This window comes from Drosophila biarmipes, chromosome 2R, assembly GCF_025231255.1.
Source record: "Drosophila biarmipes strain raj3 chromosome 2R, RU_DBia_V1.1, whole genome shotgun sequence".
Taxonomy (NCBI): domain Eukaryota; kingdom Metazoa; phylum Arthropoda; class Insecta; order Diptera; family Drosophilidae; genus Drosophila; species Drosophila biarmipes.
Window position 1 is genome coordinate 11,337,414 of NC_066615.1, and position 22,806 is coordinate 11,360,219.

General features: G+C 47.5%; 3 protein-coding genes across 6 annotated transcripts; 1 reads left to right on the forward strand and 2 right to left on the reverse strand.

The window, feature by feature from the left end:
* Positions 1–155: 155 nt before the first annotated feature.
* LOC108030077 (LDLR chaperone boca) lies at positions 156–931 on the reverse strand. Its single transcript, XM_017102690.3, has 2 exons — positions 709–931; positions 156–649 (listed from the first exon to the last, which is right to left on the reverse strand). The coding sequence occupies exons 1-2, from the start codon at positions 856–858 to the stop codon at positions 257–259; spliced, it is 543 nt and encodes a 180-aa protein (XP_016958179.1). The 5' UTR covers positions 859–931; the 3' UTR covers positions 156–256.
* A 41-nt stretch (positions 932–972) lies between these two features.
* LOC108030078 (intermembrane lipid transfer protein Vps13) lies at positions 973–15,030 on the forward strand. Its single transcript, XM_017102691.3, has 30 exons — positions 973–1,071; positions 1,324–1,535; positions 3,350–3,436; positions 3,500–3,697; positions 3,754–4,107; positions 4,166–4,387; positions 4,446–4,582; positions 4,645–4,876; positions 4,932–6,453; positions 6,514–7,144; positions 7,199–7,354; positions 7,412–7,754; positions 7,812–7,957; positions 8,013–8,262; positions 8,321–8,593; positions 8,650–8,862; positions 8,925–9,034; positions 9,095–9,691; positions 9,757–10,317; positions 10,371–10,529; positions 10,589–11,197; positions 11,262–11,389; positions 11,446–12,288; positions 12,359–12,731; positions 12,789–13,610; positions 13,666–13,766; positions 13,832–13,970; positions 14,034–14,317; positions 14,374–14,512; positions 14,573–15,030. Exons 2-30 carry the CDS (start codon positions 1,436–1,438, stop codon positions 14,819–14,821), a joined length of 9,978 nt encoding a protein of 3,325 aa, XP_016958180.1. The 5' UTR covers positions 973–1,071; positions 1,324–1,435; the 3' UTR covers positions 14,822–15,030.
* Positions 14,994–22,113, reverse strand: LOC108030076 (uncharacterized). 4 transcript variants are annotated; one of them, XM_017102688.3, is made up of 4 exons: positions 22,019–22,113; positions 19,902–20,184; positions 17,215–17,505; positions 14,994–16,719 (listed from the first exon to the last, which is right to left on the reverse strand). In XM_017102688.3, exons 2-4 carry the CDS (start codon positions 19,951–19,953, stop codon positions 15,152–15,154), a joined length of 1,911 nt encoding a protein of 636 aa, XP_016958177.1. In that variant the 5' UTR covers positions 19,954–20,184; positions 22,019–22,113; the 3' UTR covers positions 14,994–15,151. The 4 variants fall into 4 exon arrangements, with proteins under 4 accessions (XP_016958177.1, XP_016958176.1, XP_050743214.1 ...); XM_017102687.3 differs by having other exon boundaries at positions 21,969–22,106; XM_050887257.1 differs by lacking the exon at positions 22,019–22,113 and adding an exon at positions 21,494–21,669.
* Between the last annotated feature and the right edge of the window lie 693 nt (positions 22,114–22,806).

Consider the following 22,806-nt stretch of genomic DNA (forward strand, 5'->3'; position numbering starts at 1 on the left):
ATTCGGTTCTATTACTTGATTTTGAGATGTTCTCCAATGTAAATAAGGATATAAATTAAAATGCTTTTTTAAACTTATATTTTGATTCCTACACCCACCTCTATTTTTTAAACGCTAAGACCGGCGTTTCGCCGCGAATGGCCAAACATTAGGGGTACTCTTCAATAAATTCACTTTATTTAAATTTGTTCAACTTTGAGCTTAAAATACTTGAGTGTATATGAGAATGTTTTGATAACCTTATCGCCGCTCTGGCCTACAGCTCATCCTTCTGGGCGTGTACGCCCGGGTACTCCTTGTTCTCGATGGTCACCCCCTTGCAGCGCTCCTGTTCGACGAGGAAGTCCTTGGCCTCCCAGGCCTGAGTGCCATCCTTGAAGAGGAAAATGGCCCGGTTATCGTCGACCATGTAGCGCTCCGCCTGGATGTGGTTGTTCCAGAGACTGGTCTGCCACAGCTTGGTGATGTCCTCGCCCTCCGCCCGCGTGGGATTGCCGGTCACCGAGACGAAGGTCATCAGCGTGCGTCCCTTCTTGGACACCTTGAGCAGTTCCTCGGGGCTCTTGCTGTCCAGGTTGGACAGATCCAGCTTGGGCTGGGGTCGCAGGTGCTCGGGCAGCTCATCCTCCTCCAGGGGCTCTTCGTCCTCCTATTGGGGAGCATTTATAGGGGCTGTGCCTAAGGAGTCATATCCCTGTCCCCACTCACCTCCCACTGATCCAGCAGACGCTCCAGGTCCGCCTCGCTGTAGTCGCGGATGTCCTTCTTGGCCCACGCTGGTTTCTCCTCCTCCTTGAACTTTTTGGCCAGGACCAGCGGCGCCAGGGCCAGCAGCAGCAAAATAAGCCGGGTTTGCATGGTCTATCCTTGTGTTTTGCTCAGTTTACACTGCGCTACACGTCACCTATCGGATTGCCATTCGCCCGGAGGCGCGGGCAACCAGCTGATGATGTTGCCACCGCCGCCAGGCGAACGACACCGAGTGCCGCAACAGCTGTTAGTTCCGGGCGAACATTCCACGAAGGCGCGTCGCACCGAGTTGATTTCTGATTTTGCGTGGAAATGCCGCTGGTAAATGGGGCTCCAAGTGGAGATAACGCCTTCGGGTGCACACGTGCACAGGGAGTTGTGGAACAGGCTGATTAATACCCATCACACTGCGCCCCACTTCGCCACTTTGAGCTTGGGAACAAGGGGCCCAGTGAAGTGTGCCAAAACATTCGAAATGCGTTCTCCGATGACATCATCGTCACCATTGTGATTGTGTTTTTAATCCGCCTCTCCGTTCCATCTGTTTGGCTTCTGTGTTGACGTATGTTTCAGGATTACTTTGGACCACACAACGAAGGTAAACGATTTTGAGGGACGGCCGCAAGCAATTGGAATACCTAGAACGGCGAAGAAAAATCAATAGAGGAGCAGCTGCCAGGACAGGATGGTCTTCGAGGCGGTGGTGACCGATGTCCTGAACAAGGTGCTCGGCGACTACATCGAGAACTTGGATCGCAACCAGCTGAAAATAGGCATTTGGGGAGGTGAGTTCCAGTGCCATGTCCAGCTCCCCTGGGCGTCGCGACCCCATTATGCTGTGCTCTCACGCACATCCATCATCGCGGAGTAGTTTCCCCTGTTTATTGCTCTATCTGCACGCAAGTGGAAAATGAACAGCGGCGGTGACCTTATCCTTGTCCACATTTACGATTAGTGACCTAATTCTGTCACGGCAAACAATGAGCCACATTCGCAGGCCCATGAGAACACAATTTGCAAGATCTCGTCATGTAGCTAGGGAGAGAAAACATCGTATGGGATGGGCGGGACAACTGTTGCATCTTTTGTGGTTTCTCTCGGCCCCTCATGAGCTCATTCCTCTCCGCCTGCTTATCTGCCATATACAAATTTACTTATATCGGGTGTCTGTGTGAAAACGTAAACAACTCTTGGTCTTTTATCGGAAGGCACTCGTATTTCTTCGTTGGCATTCCATATACCAAATATGTTTGTAAATCTTTATAAATAGGGTGAATAGGGTGAACCCCAGAGGCCCAAGATCACCACAGAAAATTCAAGTTTCCGAGTTTGTCACATACGACGAGCCAAACAAACTGGTTTGATCAAATATATGGTGACACAGGTCGGGAGTGACATGCGGCGGGCAGCCTGTTGAATTTCGGCTGAGCTTGAACTTGGTGACATAATGCTGGCTCGGGGCTTCACAATTTGATCTGAAACTTTTGCTTAATTAGCACTTTATTCTGTGTTTCTTAAAACAGAATATAATTCATTGCTTTATTTAGTAAGAAATATATTTCAGTAGAAAGAAAGTTTCTTGAAAATGTATTCTAAGCTTCATACCTTTATTTTAAAGAGCCGGAAATATGGCTGTCACTTTTGCTAAAAATTCTTTTCCTGGTATAGGATTATTAAAAAAGGCGTATTTATTTTTTATCAGATTTACCACAATCAGTTAATTGTGAAATACTTTTATATTCTTTTTATGATTCATGCTTTTTGTTTGTGTCTTACAATAATAAAGAGATAAGAAACAAATAACATACATAGTTTCGAGCACATTAAAATTAAATGAAAATTTTCCAATTTGTGGAACATGCCTTAAAAATTGTATAATTTATTTACAAACCTAATTTGCTGATCTTATCAACATTGACCCAAAAAAGTCAATCATTATGTATTACAAATAGTATAGTCTTTTTTCCAAATGAATCATATTTATTTCAATTTTACAATCTACAAGTTAAATCAACGATTTCAAAAGAAACACAGGTTAACGACCATACTTCTTTGTTAATGTTATCTACTTTAATCACTTGTAACCGCTCCGTTATCAGAGCGACCTTATAATAAAGCTCTTGTATCGAATGTTGGCAATTGAAAGCCACTTGTAGAATTAATTGTATTTGGCAGATACCATGTCAGAGGAATCAGACTCTGTTCTTATCAGCAGAAAACCCCCGTCAGGGAGTTGCATAAGCTTATTGGGGTTGCTTGGTCGTTAAACTATTGACCCACATGCCGAATACGAAATAAATTCACCGTTTTGCGCGGCTCATTTTGCATTCCAAGCATAACAAACACTTAAAAACAACAAAAAAGCCGCGTGCCCAAAACGCCAGACGCTGGTAAACAATATTGATAGCTTGTTGCTCATACACATAGCTATGCGTATGCTCAAAATGTGTTGGCCTTCGTCGTAGAGAACTTAGTTATTGTGCCCTACCCCCGCAATTAATCAGTAATTAATCAATGGGCATTTGTTTCTACTGCTGCAAATGACTGATTACTGGCCCTGATAAGACTAATGGAGGCGAATTCTATCTTTGTTTGGCAGGCGATGTGGTCTTGCAGAACCTCAAGATACGGGCGAACGCCCTGGACGAGTTGGACCTGCCCGTGCAGCTTATCTACGGGTACCTTGGTAAGCGACAGATGTTTAACAAGTGAGTCCAAGTTATTGACAATCTTCGTTTCGAACTTCCAGGCAAACTAGTGCTCAAGATCCCCTGGAAGAACCTGTACAGCCAGCCGGTGGTGGTTAACATCGAGGATTTATATGTCCTCGTGTCGCCCAACAACAATGTCAGGTACAATGCGGAAAGGGAGGCCAAGTATGAGATGGATCTCAAGAAGGCGGCTCTGGACGCTCTGGAGGCAGCTCGCAAAAAAGAGTTGGAAAAGGGTAAGTTAGCATTTCTCATGCTGCGAATCAAAAATAATATATCTATTCCCTTGCAGATCAGCCCAAGCCCGATGCTGGGTTTGCCGAAAAGCTGACGGCACAGATCGTGAACAACCTGCAAGTGAAGATAACCAATGTTCACCTGCGCTACGAGGACACCACCACAACGGGCAGTCCCTTCTCCTTCGGCATATCGCTGCACGAGCTAGAGCTCTACACCACCGACTGCAACTGGGAGAAAACCTACATGGCCCAGCAAGCCTCCCAGGTCTTCAAAATAGCGAATCTCTCCTGCCTTTCCGCCTATCTCAACTGCGGTGGGCATCTGTACGGGAACCACCTGGACAAGCTGGCCGACCAGTTCCAGACGAATATTGCCACCAAGGAGGCGAAACCCAACTACAACTATGGTAGAACTTTCGCTTTCGATAGGTTTAAAACACCTCATTAAATCATTTATGATTACAGTACTGGGTCCCATCTCCTGCAATGCCAAGCTGAAGCTGAATATGAACCCGGAGTTTGACGATCCGCCATTTGAAAGGCCGAAGATTGACCTCACCCTGGAGATGGAAAAGCTGAACGTGGGCATGACCAACACGCAGTTCGACAATCTCATGAAACTGGGGGATGCTATGAATCGTCAGCAGTTGGGCATTCCCTACCGAAAATATCGCCCTTACGACTTACGTAAATATAAATCATCTCCATATTTTTCAGTTTGTCATAGTTCAATATTATCTTGTAGCCTACAAGGGTCATGCCAAAGAATGGTGGCACTTTGCAATAACCTCTGTTCTTGAGGAGGAGGTAAGAAAGCCTCGAGAGAGCTGGACTTGGCGACACATAAGGAAGCATCGCGAACGCTGCAACACATATGCAGAGGTGGGTCAAGTGATCTGAAACAAGGAATATAGGACCTTTATAATGATTTTTTACCACTGCAGAAATACAAGGAGCAGTGCCTGAACAAGAAGCCATCCGCAGTGCTTACAGAAACCTGCCGTCTGCTGGAAACTGAGCTAGACGTGTTCAACTTGCTGCTCATACGGCAGAGGGTTAACATCGAGATAGCAAAAGAGCGGGAGGCAGTGCCCGAGCCAAAGCAGGGCTGGTTCAGCGGCTGGGGATGGGGTGGCGGAGCCAAGAAAGAGGATCAGACCGCCGGTCAAAAACTAGGCAAGTAATTAGGAGGTTGTCTGAAGAACTGAGTTTTCAATCTTTAATCTTTCAGTCGAGAAGTTCGAGGCGGCAATGACGGCCGAAGAGAAGGAAAAGATGTACCGGGCAATTGGCTACCAAGAGAACGCCAAGCCCACGGATCTGCCCGAAAGCTACGAGGCCATCAAGATGAACTTTAAACTGATCGCCCTGGAGGTTGGCCTGTACAAGGACGAGCGTGCTAGTTCCTTGTTGTCTTACGACTATCATGACTTGCCCTCTCTGGTCCTTCTGAAGTTCTCGATGGCAACTGCGTCTATCACCCAACGGCCTGCTGCCGAAGCCATAAGCATCACTGCTGGCATGAAGGAGCTTAAGGTGACTGGTCTCACACGCAAGGATTACACACCCTTGTTGGTGGAGTCGAAGATCACCGATGAGTTCAACCTGCTGGACGTGTTCTTCGAGACGAATCCCCTAGACAAGTTGTGCGACCAGCGGGTGAAGGTTGTGGCGCGTCCGCTGCAGATTGTGTACGATGCTCCCACCATCCTGGCCCTAATCAGCGCCTTCCAGCCGCCTGGCGATGTCACACTTTCCAAATTTGAGGATGCGGCCAGCACAGGAATATCCAATTTCAAGGAGCGCTCGGCAACCGGAATGCAGTACATGATCGACAAGAAGGCGGTGTTGGATGCGGACATACTGCTGATGCCCAACATCCTGGTCGTGCCCCATAAAGGAGTCTACGAAGCGGATACTACATCCCTGCTAGTTGTGAGCATGGGCGAAGTGCGCCTCTCAACTCAACCGCGCGCAGAGGCGAAAAAGCTGCACAATCTGTTCTCTGCCGGCGAGGATAAGGACGAGATTCTGAAGACGGTGATGGACAATGCCTACGATAGATTCACGGTCGAATTGAACGACGTGCAAATGCTGGTGGTACGAGCTGGAGAACCTTGGCAGACTGCGCTGAGTGAAGCCAACTCAACGGAGATGCACGTTCTGCGTCCCGTCTCCCTGAAAGTAACTGCCGCACTGTGTGTCATAGACAATGACCCGCGGCTGCCCAAAGTCAAGATAGATATCGATCTGCCGGCAATCCTGGTCAATGTCTCGGAGGATCGCGTGTTCCTTGCTATCAGAGTGGCCCTCAGCATTCCGCTGCCAGAGCAACCCCAACAAAGTGGAAAGCTCACACAGACGAATTCGCGCAGCTCAATGTCCATATCTAACTTCATAAACAAGGAGGTGAAAAAGATTGGCCCATCGGCATCGACAGCAGCTAGCCACAAAGCTTCATTGGTGGACGAGATCACCCAGTACACAAATCTGGAAATTAACTTCTCCCTGGGGGAGATCTATTTCGTCTTGTTCCAGTCCAGCAGAAGAAGCGAGACGAGCTCTGACGTAACCATCGAGTTTCTCACCCCTGAAGGTGACCCCGCTCCTCACCAGTTGACGCTGACTTTGCCAGACGAAGAGCCTGTGCAACGACCACCACGAACGCCTCCTCAGCAGATTATCTCCATCGACATTCGCCGCCTGGAGGCCCATTTCGTATCCCGAACTTATGAGTCTCTGGCCACAGTCAAGTAAGTATATTCCGAAACATTCGCGTTTGCTTAATGAACTAAATTTAAACTCTATTTTAGGCTTGGGGATATTAACCTGCGACAATATGGTTGCAACGACAACGACTTGGAAGTACTGGACGTAATCCACACGCCGAAAAAGGAGAATAGCTCCAACTATCTGTTCACCGTCTCGTGCACCATTGCAGACAAAACGTCGCCGGAGTTCAGCACAAAGTACAACTCAACCGAGCAGCTGGTGGTGGCCAATTTCGAGGTGCTTCAGATCGTGTTGCACCAAGAGTGCCTGCAGCGGCTCCTGGAGGTTGTCAACAATTTCCAGAGAAATCTGGACCATGTACTCTTAAGCACTCGGCCGCGTGACCGGATGGGCTCTATAGGCGGTGGCGATGGCCTGAAGAAGAAGCTTAATGTCATTCTTGAGGACACTGAAGAGATTATGACCACCAACCAAATGAAGCGCCGCAAGAACACGAAGCGCAGTCGCGTCGTAGAGACTGTGAAGGTTCGTGTGATCGCAAATCTGGACGAAGTGGGTCTGCTGCTCACCACCCAAAACCGGCCGTTGGCCGAGATGAACGTGAAGAAATTCGTATCTAGCCTGATCATGAAGTCATCCTACACGGAGGTTAACATTGGCCTGAAGGACATTCAGGTGCTGGACCTAAATCCCTACACAATTCACAAGAATGTAAGTGGTACCTTACCGCCAAAGATTAAAAATTAATGTTTTAGCTCTTCCTAGATCCTGAGCATCGTTGGCAAGGATGCCTTTAACTGCCAAGTGGTGCTCTACAACAAAGAGGAGACCCTCGACTACAACTCGGATGACATGAAGATAACTGTGGACATTGGCTGCATGAAGATCATCTTCCTCAATTGGTTTGTGGCGGGAGTCTTGGTAAATATTTTCTATTGAAAAGGTTGATATATGCTAATGCTACCGATGGCCTTGCAGAACTTCTTAAACAACTTTTCCGAGGCGCAAGCTACCATATCGCAGGCCAGTGCTGCGGCTGCGGAGACCGCTCGCCAGAAGGCAATGGATGCCTACGAAACAGCAACTAGGATGAAGCTAAATATCCGCATCAAGGCGCCCATTATCATCGTGCCTATTAGCTCCGAGGACACCAACGCCCTGTCCCTCGATTTGGGTCTGCTGGAGCTGTCGAACAACACCGTGGAGGTGGCGGTGCCTAATGAGGAACGGCTGGCTGTTATAGACGAGATCAAATTGCACATCTGCGATGTTAAGATTTCAAAGGTTGTCATATTGGATGGCAACGAATCGACAGTCGATGGTAAGAATATTATTCCATATACCGACCAAAGCACCTAAACAATTGATTTGTTCACAGAATTGGATGCTGCCGTGGGCTATTTCTCTAAATTTAATATGATGAATCCAATGAGTTGCACCTTGTTGGTGACCCGTAATTTGTCATACACCTGGTACAGGGATGTGCCCGAACTTAATCTTTCAGGTCGCTTAAAGTCCATTGAGGTAATATTAACTCAAATCGACATTAGCTATGACTTACCTTTTATTCAACCCATAGCTTACTCTCTTTGCGGATGACTACGCTTTGGTCATGATGATCCTGAATCGCAACTTAAACGAGGGCTTGGATGAGTTTCCTCCAAGCGAAGACGCACCTGTGGAGCCAAAGTACCGTCCGGAACGACGTGTCTCCCAAAGCGGGGAACGCACTCCACGGACCATCCAAGCTACTCCAAAAAGGGAGAAGATTCACGAATCGATCAAGTTTAACTTTCAATTCGATGGTGTGGTCATTAATTTAATGGAGGGTAAGTACCTGAAAGGTTGCATATAGAACGTTACTAACCAACTAACATATGATCCCAGCTGAAGACGCAGGACTTGCCAGATTTGGAATATACTTCCTATCCGTCAAGGGAACAAAGCTGGACAACAACACCCTCAGTACCTCAGTGGTTCTGTGCAATATCCAGATGGACGACATGCGAAAGAATACCAATAGCCAGATCCGGCAGTACTTAAGTCGCAAGGACTGGGTTCAGCCCAAACTGGACACAGAGGAGATTATCGATGCTTGCTACAACGAACGCAACTTTATGGTCGATGTGACAGCCATCATAAAGGAGGACGACACATTTGGTGGGTTTTACCTTGAGTCTTTTAGTTCTTCGGATCTTGTAAGTCCATCATTGCAGCCGAGGTCCGTGTGCGTGGCTTCGACTTGATCGTCTGCATCGACTTCCTGCTGAGACTGACGGAGTTCCTTACCCTGCCGCCTGACGACTCGCCGCGCGACACTGTTCTTGTGAAGCCAGAAACGATTGCGGAAACGGCACGGGAGGCCAAGCACTCCATTCGGACGTCCGCCAAGATAGCCGCCACCGAACTTGTTCCTGTGGAGGGACCCAGTAAGTGCAAATTGCAGTAAAAGATCTGAGACCATCCTAACCAAATCCATTGTCGATTTCAGGACATGCTGCCCCAAACAAAAAAATGAACCTTATTCTGCACATCGACGAACCAGATATTATATTGGTGGAAAACCTAGAGGACCTTAACACCAGTTGCATTATTTTCAATGTGAGTTGATGGATAAGTTGCTATTTCGTATGCTAGCTAATAGTTATCTGACCATTCCAGGCTCAAGTTAATCTGAATTACCGCAGCATAAACGACAAGCAGATTGTAAACGGGCAGATCGATGCCCTGAAGATGTACATGAGCGCTTTTCTGCCTGAGCGGCGGGAGATGACGCGCCATTACATCCTGCACCCGTGCGTTATTAGCCTGCAGGGATCCACGCCCGAGGAAGAGGGCATGCACATTAGCCTTAAGCTGAGCGACATCATCATCAACGTGTCACCAGCAACGATAGAGCTGCTGAACAAGGCGATGCTGAGCGTCACCAGTGGCAGCATGGCCAAGACCGCCATTGCCGAGGAGTCGCGCAACTATTCGAATCTGTGGAACCAGCGCCACTTCCACAGCCGCACCTTCTGGTTCACCAAGGTGGAGCAGGGCGTCGATGCTCTGGAGGCTGAGCAGCGCACCAGCACCGAATCGCAGCTGCAGAAGACGGAGAAGTGCGTGATCGAGATCCCCAGCATTACGCTCGTGATCGAGTCCGGCGTGGGATACTACACAAAGCCACTCATCTCGCTGGACACCCGCATCACAGCCGTGTTCAACAACTGGAGCCGCAATCTCACCGCTCACGGCTCACTGACTCTAAACATGGTATTTACGATTAGTTAACTTCCAAAAAAGTTTCCATAAAATAATCGATGTCATTCTTCTTACAGAACTACTATAACCAAGCCCTTGCTGAATGGGAGCCCATTATAGAGCTGAACGAGGTGGTTGGTCGCAACGGAGTCCACGAATACACGCCTTGGGAGCTCAAGTTCGAAATGGGCATGGAGAAGGTTGTGAACGAGGTGGATGAAGACGATGAGCAGCAGGCCATGCACATGAACATCCACTCAGAGGAGACGCTTGAGATCACGTTGAGCAAGACGTGCCTGGGTCTGCTTAATGAACTGGCCGAAGCGTTCTCGCAGGCCATTGACCAGAAGGGTCTGACCAAGCCGGAAATTGTTGCTCCCTATGTGCTAGAGAACGACACCGGCTTCGATGTTAACCTGGATCTGCGCAAGGGCATCTTTACGTTGCATGAGGTGCACCGCGGTGGTAACCTGCCGGGTGTAAGCAGCACCCTGCTTATGTCAAACAATATCCAGGAGGTGGATCCCAGTGCGATAAAAACAGCCACGATATCGTCGGGCGGCAGAGCATACCTGCAGACTAAAGACTTGAGCACTCTATCAGAGGAGGATGCCGAGGACTACACGCTCTATGTGACGGTAGGTGGACCTCTTGTTTTGTAAAAGATTCCCCTAAACTGGGTTTTTGACAGATTGGCGATATCAACAAGGAGATTGGACTGCCCGTGTCCAAGTCGGACACCCGCTTCTTCAATCTGATGCGCAGCACTTCTCAGGAGCCTTGGGGCATTATTTCCGAAGTAACACAGGACTATGGCACCACGAAAGTCAATATCCATGGTGTAGTCTTGGTAAGTACTAGACATATTGGTTTGATCAGGGCCATTTATAATTTTTTTATTACTTCTAGGTTCACAATCACTTCACGACAAGTGTAAACATTTATCGACGCAATCTTGCGCCCACTGCGGAAAGCTTTGAGGATATTTTCGTGGGACGCGTTGGTCCCCGCTCGGTGTTCCATGTGCCGCTGCACGCCATCTACGCGGATTCCAAGGAGCTCTACTTCTCGATGCGCGGCTACAAAACATCCGTGCAGGGCATTTCGTGGGCGGCCAATCCCTCGGACATGAACTATTCGCATCAGTTGCACTGCGATCCGACCAAAACATTTGAGTCGCTCATTATCAATGCCAGACGAAAGAAGTCAGAGGTCTACTACGAGAACACCACCAAGTATACGCTGTTGAGCGCCTTTTACACGATCCATCTGCGTCCGCCGCTCTATCTGCGCAACTCCCTGCCCATCAACATACAAGTGTCGGTGGCTGGTTGCTCGGTGCGAAAGGAGGATGCCCTAGATACCGCATCCTCGGTGCAGGTCACGGAAAGGGGATACAGCAAGGAGGATTTCCTGGACTACGGCGAAAAACCAGTGAACTCAGGCGATGTGCTCCACCTGCCCACGGTCCGATTGGCCGCAACGAACAAGGAGGCGAAAAGTTTTCTAGTTGTGCGGGTGAGTTACTCTCGACTGCTCTCAAATTGAAATCCGACCAACATTTATTTATTCACCTGTTTAGCTGGTTCAATACCTGGAGAAAGACTGGTCCTGCGCCACCGAGGTCTGGGATTACACAGACGATATCTATACTTGGACGTTCTCATCGTACGACTCAGAGTTGAAGGTGGACATGGATCTGTGTGTGAAGTAAGTAGTAACAAATTATAAAATTCAAGAAATTATTTCTAAATACCGCTTTTTAGGACCGAGAATCGTCATGGCAGCTTGATGCTTACACTCTTCAGCCCCTTCTGGATGATAAACAAGACAGGAATGATGCTCACATACAAAACCGAAACGACCTCCGTGGAAGTGCTGTACCATCCTCCCGAATATTCTGGACCCATTTTGTTCACTTTCCGGGATAAGATCTTCTTTGACAAGAAAAAGGCCTCCATTCGCATCGACAACGGCCAGTGGAGTGAAAAGATCCCCCTGGACGTGGCCGGTGCGATTGGAGAGGTGACCTGCTTTGCGAACAACCAGAAGTACCCCATCGGTGTTCACAACCACTTGACTCAGAACTCGCTGACCAAGCAGATCACCTTCATCCCCTTCTACATTGTGTGCAATAAGTGCCGCTTCGACATTGAGCTGCAGGAGCAGAGTCGCCCAGCCGATCCGTGGATGCACCTCGAGCCCAACGAGCTTCAACCACTCTGGCCCAGGAACGACACCAAGAACAACTTGGTGGTGCGTGTGGAAGGCAAGTTGACGCCTGCCTTCGACTTTACGGAGGTAATCTGCACGCTGCTGAAACTGGAGGACAGCAAGTATGGTGGCATCAATGTGGATGTTCAGACAACGGAGGGCGGTGTCTATATCACTTTCACGGATTACAAGCCAGCCGATGCTCCCGGCCTGCTGATCAATCACACTGGCAAACAGATAACCTACTGCGAGAAGGGAACGAAGAACGAGAAAATTTTGAATGCCAAGAGCAACATAATGTTCGCCTGGGACGACCCGACTGGGGCCAAGGTGCTCATATTTGGCGCTAACAAGGAGGAGACGGACTTGAAACGTGATGGAATCGGCGAAGTGGTGTAAGTAATTTGATATCCTTCATGACTAGAATATCTATTATAATAATCAAATATCCCTCCGTATAAATAGCATGCAGGATGGTCAGAAAGTGATGTGGGTATCCTTCCTCGACGGCTTGCAACGTGTGCTGCTCTTCACGGAGAACGAAGCGATTGCCCACCGCACAGAGACCACCAATTCCCTGCAGACCATCACCCAGAGCATCGATCTGAGTATCCACGGCATTGGTCTCTCAGTGATAAATAATGAAACGGGCCTGGATATCCTTTACCTGGGCATCACCAGCTCTGGAATCATTTGGGAATCAAAGAAGATAACCAAGAAGCGCTTCAAGGACTTCACCATTGCAGAGAACGAACTCCTGGAGATCGAATATCAAAAGTACCTAGTGCACAAGAGTGTCAACGATGTGCAGACCTACAAGCTGGACAACAAGTTCCCGGTAATAAAACCTTATATTGCTTTTCTGACAGTTGGATACTAAGTCGAATCTTTTCAGATCGACTTTGACCACATGATCCTAAAGAAAACGGTGGAGCGAAACCTAAGACGCAGCTTTTACCCAGCTATTTGGGTATCCCGCAAGTCGTCGCCATTCCAGAACCAGCTGCATGTGAAAATCAATCGTATACAGGTGGACAACCAGTTCATAGACCCCATCTTCCCAGTTGTGTTGGCGCCAATTCCGCCGCCCAAGAGCGTGGCGAATACCACCTCGCTCAAGCCGTTCATCGAGTGCAGCATGGTGCAGCGCATCATGCCCAACTCGACGGTGCGCCAGTTCAAGTACGCCAAGATCCTGATCCAAGAGTTCCTCTTCAAAGTCGATTTGAACTTCCTCACTGCCATCGCCGAGATGTTCGCCAAGGAGGTGAACGACGAGATAGCAGCCAAGCAGTTCCGACAGGACGTGGATTCCATTGAGCTGCCGCTATCCGCCTTCTTCGAGGAGCACTCGCTGGAAGAACAGAAGAGCTTCTACGACAACCTGCACTTGGGTCCTCTAAAGATCCATGTAAGCTTCTCGATGGCCGGCTCGGACACGAAGGCGTTGCCCGGCTTCCTGGGCTCACTGGTGCAGGGCGTGGGCGTGACCCTAACGGACGTCAACGATGTGGTCTTCCGACTGGCCTTCTTCGAGCGCGAGTACCAGTTCTTCACACAGCAACAGTTGGTCAACGAGATCACATCGCACTACACTGGCCAAGCGCTGAAGCAGCTGTATGTGCTTGTCCTCGGCTTGGATGTCCTGGGCAATCCCTATGGCCTAGTAGTGGGGCTCAAGAAGGGTGTAGAGGACTTGTTCTACGAACCATTCCAGGTAAATAAAATTGAATATCTTTTATAACTGAATTATAAGCCATATTGCTTTAAAGGGCGCCATCCAAGGACCTGGAGAATTCGCTGAAGGAGTGGTACTAGGCGTGAAGTCCCTATTTGGCCACACGGTGGGCGGTGCCGCAGGAGCGGTGTCCAAGTAAGTTTACCCTCATTGGTATTTAATGTCACTCGTATTTTTATATATCCCTATTCCACCATAAGAATTACTGGTGCTATGGGCAAGGGCTTGGCTGCGCTGACCTTTGACGAGGACTACCAAAAGAAGAGACGCCAGGGAATTCAAAATAAACCCAAGAACTTCCATGAAGGATTAGCCCGCAGCAGCAAGGGTCTAGTGATGGTAAGGCCATAGCCGATTATCCGTATGTTCATACTCTAATATTACTATTTTTCTTTCAATCAGGGCTTTGTTGACGGTGTCACTGGCGTTGTAACCAAACCTGTGACTGGGGCTCGCGACAATGGAGTCGAGGGCTTCTTCAAGGGCCTGGGCAAGGGTGCCATCGGCCTGGTGGCTCGCCCCACCGCCGGCGTGGTTGACTTCGCCAGTGGCAGCTTCGAGGCTGTGAAGCGAGCGGCGGATGCGAGCGAGGATGTGAAGCGCATGCGACCGCCTCGTTTCCAGCACTATGACTTTGTTCTGAGACCTTATTGTCTTATGGAGGCGACGGGCAATAAGATAATGAAGTAAGTGTTCCAGAAGTTGTCTCATCTAAAGGACACTCTTAATGGTTTTCTCGCAGGGAGACCGACAAGGGTAAATTTGCCACCACGGACAACTTTATTCATTGCGAGGAGATCATCCAGAAGTCCGAGTACTTGGTGGTTACCAACTACCGCCTGATGTATGTGCAACGCAACGAGATGTTCGGCGTCTGGACGGTGAGTTATACAGCTAGCCTTCACCCTTGGAGATAGACTAAATAGTCTTTTTAAACGCAGTCTCTGTGGTCATACCTGTGGAGCGAAATCAGCAGCGTCGCCGCCACGAGTCGCGGTGTCCAGATCACAGTCAAGGCGGACGGCAAGAAAGTGCTGGGTCTGTTTAGCAGCAAGGAGTCACCCCGAAAGCTGGTGCTGCTGGGAGACGAGCGCAAGCGCGTCGCCCTATTGGACATCATTGAATCTCAACGCGCGGACCCCAATCCTTTGAGGGCCACCATCTCCTATCCGGGGAACATGCAGAACTAGACCTGAATTTATTTCCCAACTGTATTATAATCCAAGCACATCCCCACGGCACCGGCAACGACATGGAAATCTACCTCGATCCCCTAGATTCTGTCTGTCCATGCACCATGCACACCCCATTCGGAAAACTCACACTCACGTGTCGTACTTTTACGTATGTTAACAACAACCATTATGTTTTTGATATTAAAATTTTATGTCAAAGTTTATGTGACACCCGGAGAGTGGTTTTCACTAGCCTAAGGATTAAATCTAGAATACAGAGACGAACGCGAGCTCTCCAGGATGCCGGGTGTTGGATTGGATAGCGAGTGACGGATGAGCGGGAGTCTACACCTTCTTCAGGAAACTGCTGGGTGTCGTCGCCAGGGGCATGATGGGCTCGTAGTTGTTGTAGCCATCGCTTTCGCAGAAGGATGTCAGCGAAGCGAGGGCATTGGCGGCTAGCGCCTCCACGCTGAACATGGTGGACAGGTGGCCGCTGCTCTCGAACTGGTTGATGATCATGTTCACCTTGCTCTTGGCATCCGCCGCCTTCAGGCATGGCGACGTGGGCTGGCTGCCCGGCAGGCCCGGGTCCCGATCACCCGGACTCCCGTCGTAGCCCTCGCCCAGTTCCGCGTCCGTCAGCAGGTTCTCCTTCTCACTCTGCTTGCACTTGGCATTGTTCGGCGATCCACTGACTGAGTTGGTCGCGGTCTTAGTGCTCTTGTTCAGGCGACTGAGAAACCAGTTCCGGGCCAGCTTATCCTTATCACAATCCTTGCTGCCCGGACTTGACTGCGGAGTGATTGTCTTGCGCTGCTTCTTCTGCTCCTTGGTGGGCGTCTGCACGGGGCTGGTCAGCGGTGAGAGCATTTCCGGTTCGCTGCCATTGGTGTAGGTCTTTTTCACGGCCTTCTTTAGACGATCTGGACTGGCTCCGCCCGCCGACAGCTGGGTGGAGAGCTCACTGTGCACGGTTTTCACCTTGGCCTGGAAATCTAGCGAAATGTTTCCATGCAGACGGGAGGGCAGTGGTTGCACCTTGATCTCTTCCGCGTTGATTAGCTCCACGGATTCCGGTTCGCCACCCAAGGAGGCAACGCCAGCGGTGGCTTCCTGGAGCGGCTGGGCCGGACACTTGGGCACATCGTACTCGAAGCGCCGTGCCAGGGCGTTCGGACTGTTGTTCTTCTCCGGCAGCTTGGGCAGCACCATGGCCGAGGAGTCCATGAGGCCGTAGATGGGCGAGGGCTCCTCGTATATAATATCCGTTGCTACATAGGCGGACTTCTTCTGGACCGGCGGAGTGGGCAATTTCCGGGGCGGTGGGCTCTTCAGGGCTTGATGTGCTCCGGATTCTCCGCGGATGGCCGCCTCAATGGCGTGTATCCACTCTTTGGCATCGACCTCGTTGTTGGCCTGGTACACGAACTTCTTGTTGGGGTCGTCTGTGGTGATCTGGAAGCAGATGTCGCGCCGCTTTCCCTCGCCAAAGTGCTCGATCTCGATGGAGGAGCACTTTAGGTAGAGGGTGCTGCTGGGCCGGCAGGCGGTGGGTCCATCGGCATAGCACAGCATCCAGTCGTTGAGGATGCCGCAGTAGCACTTGCGGGTCTGGTCGAAGAACAGCCGCTTCGGAACGATCCGCTGCAGCTGTCCGTACTTGGTGGACCTCTGCAGCGACAGGTGGCCAGCGGGCAGATCCGCGTAAGGACAGTCAATGATCAGCTCGTGGGTGAAGGTGATCGCCTGCTGGGCCTCGTCTTCGTCCTGGCCCGTTCCCTGACCCTGGCAGATCTCGTAGAGCTGCTGATGTGGCTCTTTGTCCGACGATCCCGTAACCGGTTGGCTGACGGAGCACCGATCCAGGGACCCGCTGCTGCCCAGATCAATGTATTCTCGCGAGGCGGACACTGCAATTAGGGGTAATTAGTGATAGTTAAAGGCATTAAGTACAGACGGTCTTCTGAAACTTCACCTTGCCTACTAGTTTTTCCCCATTTTCGGGGAATTTAATTTTTAAATTTTCTTAAAATTATTAACTTTTATAACTAAAAGCTTGTGACTTCTGCACAGTTTATATTATACATATTATGCATATGCTTTTAAATCTTGAATTTCTTATTATTGATAAATGTTTCAAATAATTAGCGGTTTCTAAAGAAAAATTACCATTCTAATAGGTATATTATTAGTATTAGATTAGAGCTGACGATCTTAACGATCTTAAAAAAAGTTTCGTTTATGACTATAACTGACTTAAATTTGGATAAATATGTTGGTTTTTTAATACTTCTGTAAGAGTTGGTAATATCTTATCTTAAATATTATTGACAAACGTAAGGAAGCATGTTTCGTGTTATGGAAGTACCACTGTACATATGGGTTATGATCCCTGGAGCACTCACGCGAATTTTTCGAGGAGGACGGGGAGGCGAGCATCTCCAGATAGCCGCTGGGACCGGTCTCAGCGCCCACCTTGCTGTCGACGCAGTCGGCCAGGCTGCTCCGGTGGTTGTGGCCTGCTGCCGCCTGCTCGTCTGCGCAGCCCAATCCGAGTCCCGATCCAAATGCAGCCAGCAGAATCTCGCAGCGGGCCAGGAGTGAGGCGGTCTGCTCGGCGGCGGTCATGTGGAAGAGATTCGAGGCGTTCTCGTACTCCGAGGTCTCCAGCGAGGCTCGGAAATGGGCGCGGACATCTGCAATGGAACCGGAGGAGGGGATCGTAAGTTCTGATGTACGCTCTCAGCTTTTCAGCTGGCTTAATAAGGCGGCGGCCCCATTAGCTATTAATTTCTAAACGCATCATTGGCCCTAATGGCAAGGCAGTTGAGCAACAGTGTAGTTTCCATGGGGGGCAATTAGTGGGCCAGCGGAGTGGCGGTGTCTCTTCTGTTACTGCTTCTGCAGCTGTGACTCACGGAGCGGCAAGTTAAGTACTATCACTCCGGTTCCCAGTAAGAAGACCGACCACAAATGTATGGGCAGTACACATAAGTGACCTCATAAAGCTCTCGCTCAAGAGTCAACTGCGAATTGACCGCGGCAATTAAAAATAATTTCACTGCCCAAGAAAGTTAACTCTGGTGTCGCCGCCCTGGTCCCCCCTAAGCTGGAATGCCCACTTCCACATCGAAATGCTCATCCAGAAGTATAAATTATTTAACGGTAAAGCAGAAAACAGAAAACACTGAAATTTGCAAGAAATCTTGTTAAAAGTTGAGCACGCAAAGCTCTGGAGAGCAGCTCTTTAAACGTAATACGTCCGAATATGGCAATAAGAAAAAGACCCGAAAGTCGAACCGAACTGGAAATGCCTTAAGAATATGCAAAACAACTCAAAAGAGGGTATAAAAAGAATTAATATTTTTCCTAAAATACAATGTGAATGTAGTAAAATTTAAATGATCAATTTGCTCAAAAAGAGGTATTAATTTCTTAATTAATTTATATATTAAAACAATTTTTTCAATTAATTTTAATTTAAATACATATGAATTCCTAACATGTTAGATGACGCGTTTTCTAACTACCGAACTTTTTTTTTTAATATGTATTACAATTTCAAACAAAGATAGACTTTACTTCCGGTCCGGATGTTCATATACTCGCCAAACTAAAAATCTAAAGATCTTTTCTCATCCGGAAAGTGAGTAAGTGAGGTTCATGAGAATGCATAATCTCTTGCTGCCAAAACAAATAAGGGAAAGGGACATAAAAAAGTATTTTGCTTATAGTTTATGCCAAATCAGCAAATAGGCTTTTTGGGTTTCAGTTCTACATTCAGGGAAAGTGGCTTAGATTTAAACCTGCTTGTTTTTAAAACTTTTCCTAAAGTTGCACTTTAAGATATATTATATTATTGTTGAGTTCCATGTAGGAACGTAAAAATTATATGCCTTTTATTTTCTTAAGGAAAGTCACTGATAAGCAGTTTAACCATTACTGCTGGAAACTCCCAGAGACTTATTTGTTCGATTATAAAAGATCAACAACAAGAGGCCCCCTCAGCGGCGATTTACTCAAACAAAGATAAATTAAGGCAACAGTCATCGGAGGAGGGCTTGATATGCTTCCTATGCCCTTCACCATGCCCAGAGCCAGTGAACCGAGACCTGAGAAAATTAAACTGGCCAAAGAAGAGGCAAAAGGGGCTAAATCAAGCGCTTTGGGCTTAGTTTTGCGGCATGTCCAATCCCCTGTTTATTGTCTGCCTTTTGCATATACACATGTATAGCTATAACGACTTATAAACGATTCGGGGGAACAGAGCTAAAAGTCCAGCGAGGAGTCCAAATCGGACTCGATAAAATGTACGAAATACACAGATGATATGCACAGAGGAGGGCACGAAAATAGCCAGAAGAGTCGGATGGCCGTGAGCCAGAACCAGAACAAAGAGTATTAAGCTTGGACGCCTGCGGAATGAGTCAATGTTACTCCGATCCGGCACTGGGTTATTGTTATTGTTAGCGTTTATGTGTCGGAGTTGCTCCTCCTCCTCTACTTCAGGTCGGCTTGTAATTTTGATGGCGCTGTTTGCCTGGCGAAATTAACAAAGTTTCTGTTGATCTATCTCACACTAACTGGCTTCAATTTTGCTTTTCCATATTCAGCTACAAAAAATAATACGATGTCAAATGCACAGCCAAAAATATAATGATATTCCAAATCTGAATATAAGTTATGGCTTTATAAATTCATTTTCTTGATAGGAAAAAATCCTATAAAAGACCGATGTTATTAAAATGTTGTTATGGTACACCAACAAATAAAATACTAAGCAAGATTTTGTTAGGATCAATAGTTTTCGTTTTCTAAATTAATGTTCTTGTCGCTACACCAAAACAAAGTATCTAAATTTTATGAAACATGTTGATAAAATCAATCTAAGTCATATATATATTATTTATATTAAAATGAGTTACTCAAACATGTTAATAATAATATTTATCAACCCCTTCGCTCTAAAAATATTATCATCATGTATTTGTCCATTTTTATTGGCTGATAACTCCAAATATCCATTTAAATAATTATCACCCAAGATCGTTTCTTTGTGTGTAACTACGAGATACAAAAAACACGAACTTACCCAACAAAAACTGTTCAATTTCGGCCCGTTTAGTAGTTGCCTTTGTATCCATGTCTTTAGATGTGTATTATTCTTGCTGCTTTGTGTTTTTAACCTAGCGCCCAGTGTTAATTCGCAGCGCTTTGCGTTAATGTGCGTTGAGTGCTTGTTGTGCTGCCGATCGTTTGATTTCTCGCCCGGGCTTTATTGTGGCTTCTCTCCGATCTGGGTTTGAACAGTCATCTGTATCTGGCATATCCACCAACTGCACACACAGTGTTTTGCCTTAGAAATTAACAGCTTGCTGTCAAAAGGGGATAACACATTTTTATAAGATCACATGCACAAAACAGCTAGCGACGGCGACACCGAGGGGATGCAAGATCTTCTTGATCGGATTGGGGAGTTCGAGCGCGGGACACGACCGGAGAGATACTGAAGGTGTTGCCGGATTACGGGCTACCCGTCGTCGCGGGGCAAACACCTCCCCCGCTGCGAACCTGCTGTGGAGCTGTCCTATTAATAGACGCACCAGCGAGATGCACCGCACTCCAGCGCCATAGCCATCCTATACCGTCCTATTCAGATATCCGTACGCGTCGAAATACAATACAATCTCTATTGCGCCTGCAGTTCTCGGTCTATTCGTTTTATTTTTACTATTGTGCCTACTATTTTCGCTTTTTTCGGTTGCACGCTTCGTTTGGCGCCTCATGGAAAATCAACCGATGACGTTATGTACTGTATCTGGGTATCTAAGTATCTGAGTATCTGGCGGCTAAAGTATCTAGATTCGTTGGTGGGGAAACTGTTGCCCGCTGAGTGTGTGTGCCAGCGCCATTAAATGCCATTACGAAATCCCCCCTTCGACGCCGCCCAACGCCCCTCTGCACTTGTCTGGGTGTCTCCGTTTTTATGCTTTTTTCTTTTTTGTTTAAATTTGGTTTTTCACTTTTCCATGGAGTCATTTGCGGTTTCCACTGTTTTGCGGCCAAGAACTGAATACAAATACGGGCTGCCCACACGCAGAGGAGCTCGGACCCGGGACCGGGGACCCTTGCTTGGGGCCAAGCCTTTTAATTGTGACTCATCTGAAAGGCGACGCGTGTCGCCACAAAGAAGCAACAGTCTGTCCACAAAATTGCAAATACTACCCAAAGTCTGTGGCCGAAAAATGTAACTGCTACACAGAAAGATACAATATCTTAATGGCAAGCGGATATGGGAAATGGGTTTATATATTTAAATATTTAGCTTATAAATTCTCTAAGTTAATTATCCTTCATTAAAAAAATTCAAGAAATGGCTAAAAAAAATATAGTCTTACTTTTGTTATTGAAGGCGAGTTTATTCAATATGAAAATTTTGCCAATTAAACCTGTCCATATCAGTTATATTTGTATATAAAATTCTTAGATTGCAGGTGATAAAAACCCATTTATATATCTAAATAATAAAGAAATAATAAAGAAAATTATATGTATATTTTCATATTTTATTTATGTTCCTATTGATGGCCTATCCTTATAACTCAGAAGACAACGTTTCGACCCACAGAAGTTCTACTGTATAAGCAAACTGCTGACCATTTCTCTGTGAGCCACACTATTCACCTGCTGTAGGTACGTGTCTAGAGTCTGCTTTTACTTTTCGGTTCTTTTTTATTTATCATGACCATAAAACAGAAATGTAATTCAATTTGCACTGGACGGCCGGCCGGACTGTTTGATTTGCCTCCTTTGTGCCAGCCGTTGAAAATACGTATTTATTGATTCAGAACATTTGCAACTCGACACCGACGACACCTTTGTTTGCAATTGATAACCGAACGACGAAAGCTCCGCTCGACGGCCAGTTTTGTTTCGCGGAAAAGCCAAACAAACTGTTTGCCAGCTGGTCTTGCACTCGCGCGAGACTTTTCCGGCCACGCAAACTCGGTGGAAACCTGTGCGCAGGCGTGTCTGCCACCCCCCTCTACTCGCCACTCCCCCCGCGCTCCTTCCGCACTTCCGGTCAGTTTCGACGGGTCGGCTTCCTGCCGCTGCGGCGGAGGCCCCAATTAGAGAATTACGAAACGCATCCACGCACAGAGTCGATTTTGCATCCGGTTTTCCACTGCGTTCTGACAACGTTGACACCTTTTCGCTCGCGGGCGAACTCTTCATCGCCGGTGGAGCCAGGCCAAGAGCAAGCGCGACTTTCCGGCTGGTGCGCCACCATGAATCACTCGAGCTTTACTGACTGTCTTGGGGCCTCGGCAGCAGCTCTGCTCTGGAGCTCTGGATGGGCGCCCGAGCGCAGACGAAGTGCCCTCGGCTCTGGCTCTGCACTGCGGAAAAAGTCTGTATACATTTTCGCAATAAATCAAAATATTATATTCAACTTTATGTTATTTTTTGTGATGGAAAACTCAAAATACTACTGAAGAGGGAATGTTAAAAAAAGAAGAGGGAATGATTAATAAAATCATTAAAAAATACCTATCCTTTAATTTACTTTGATTAAAAAACCAAAAAAAAATAATAGATATAGTACTTTGTCTAAAGGGTATTTCAAAGAGGGAATATTGAAAACATCTCTTTAACATAATCATATTAACTAACTATTATTTTACAAAGTGATTACCCGTTTATTAAGCGTGTATACGAAATGAGCTGGATTTTGCCTTGCTTTTTATATTAACTGCCGGCCGGCTTGCTGAAGTTAGAGGCCCACGCCCAATGCGCATCTTCCTTTCGCAGATCCCGTCCTCGAGTAGGTAGCCCAAAAATTCAATCGTTCTAACAGAGTCGATCCCGCCGCTGATATCATATTTTATAGAACATCAAGCCCATTTTGGCAAAAGCAAAACAGGCTGACCAAACACAGTAGAACCACCCTAACTAAAGCAGAATCATGTGTTATTAAATGCACAAATGTGTTCTGA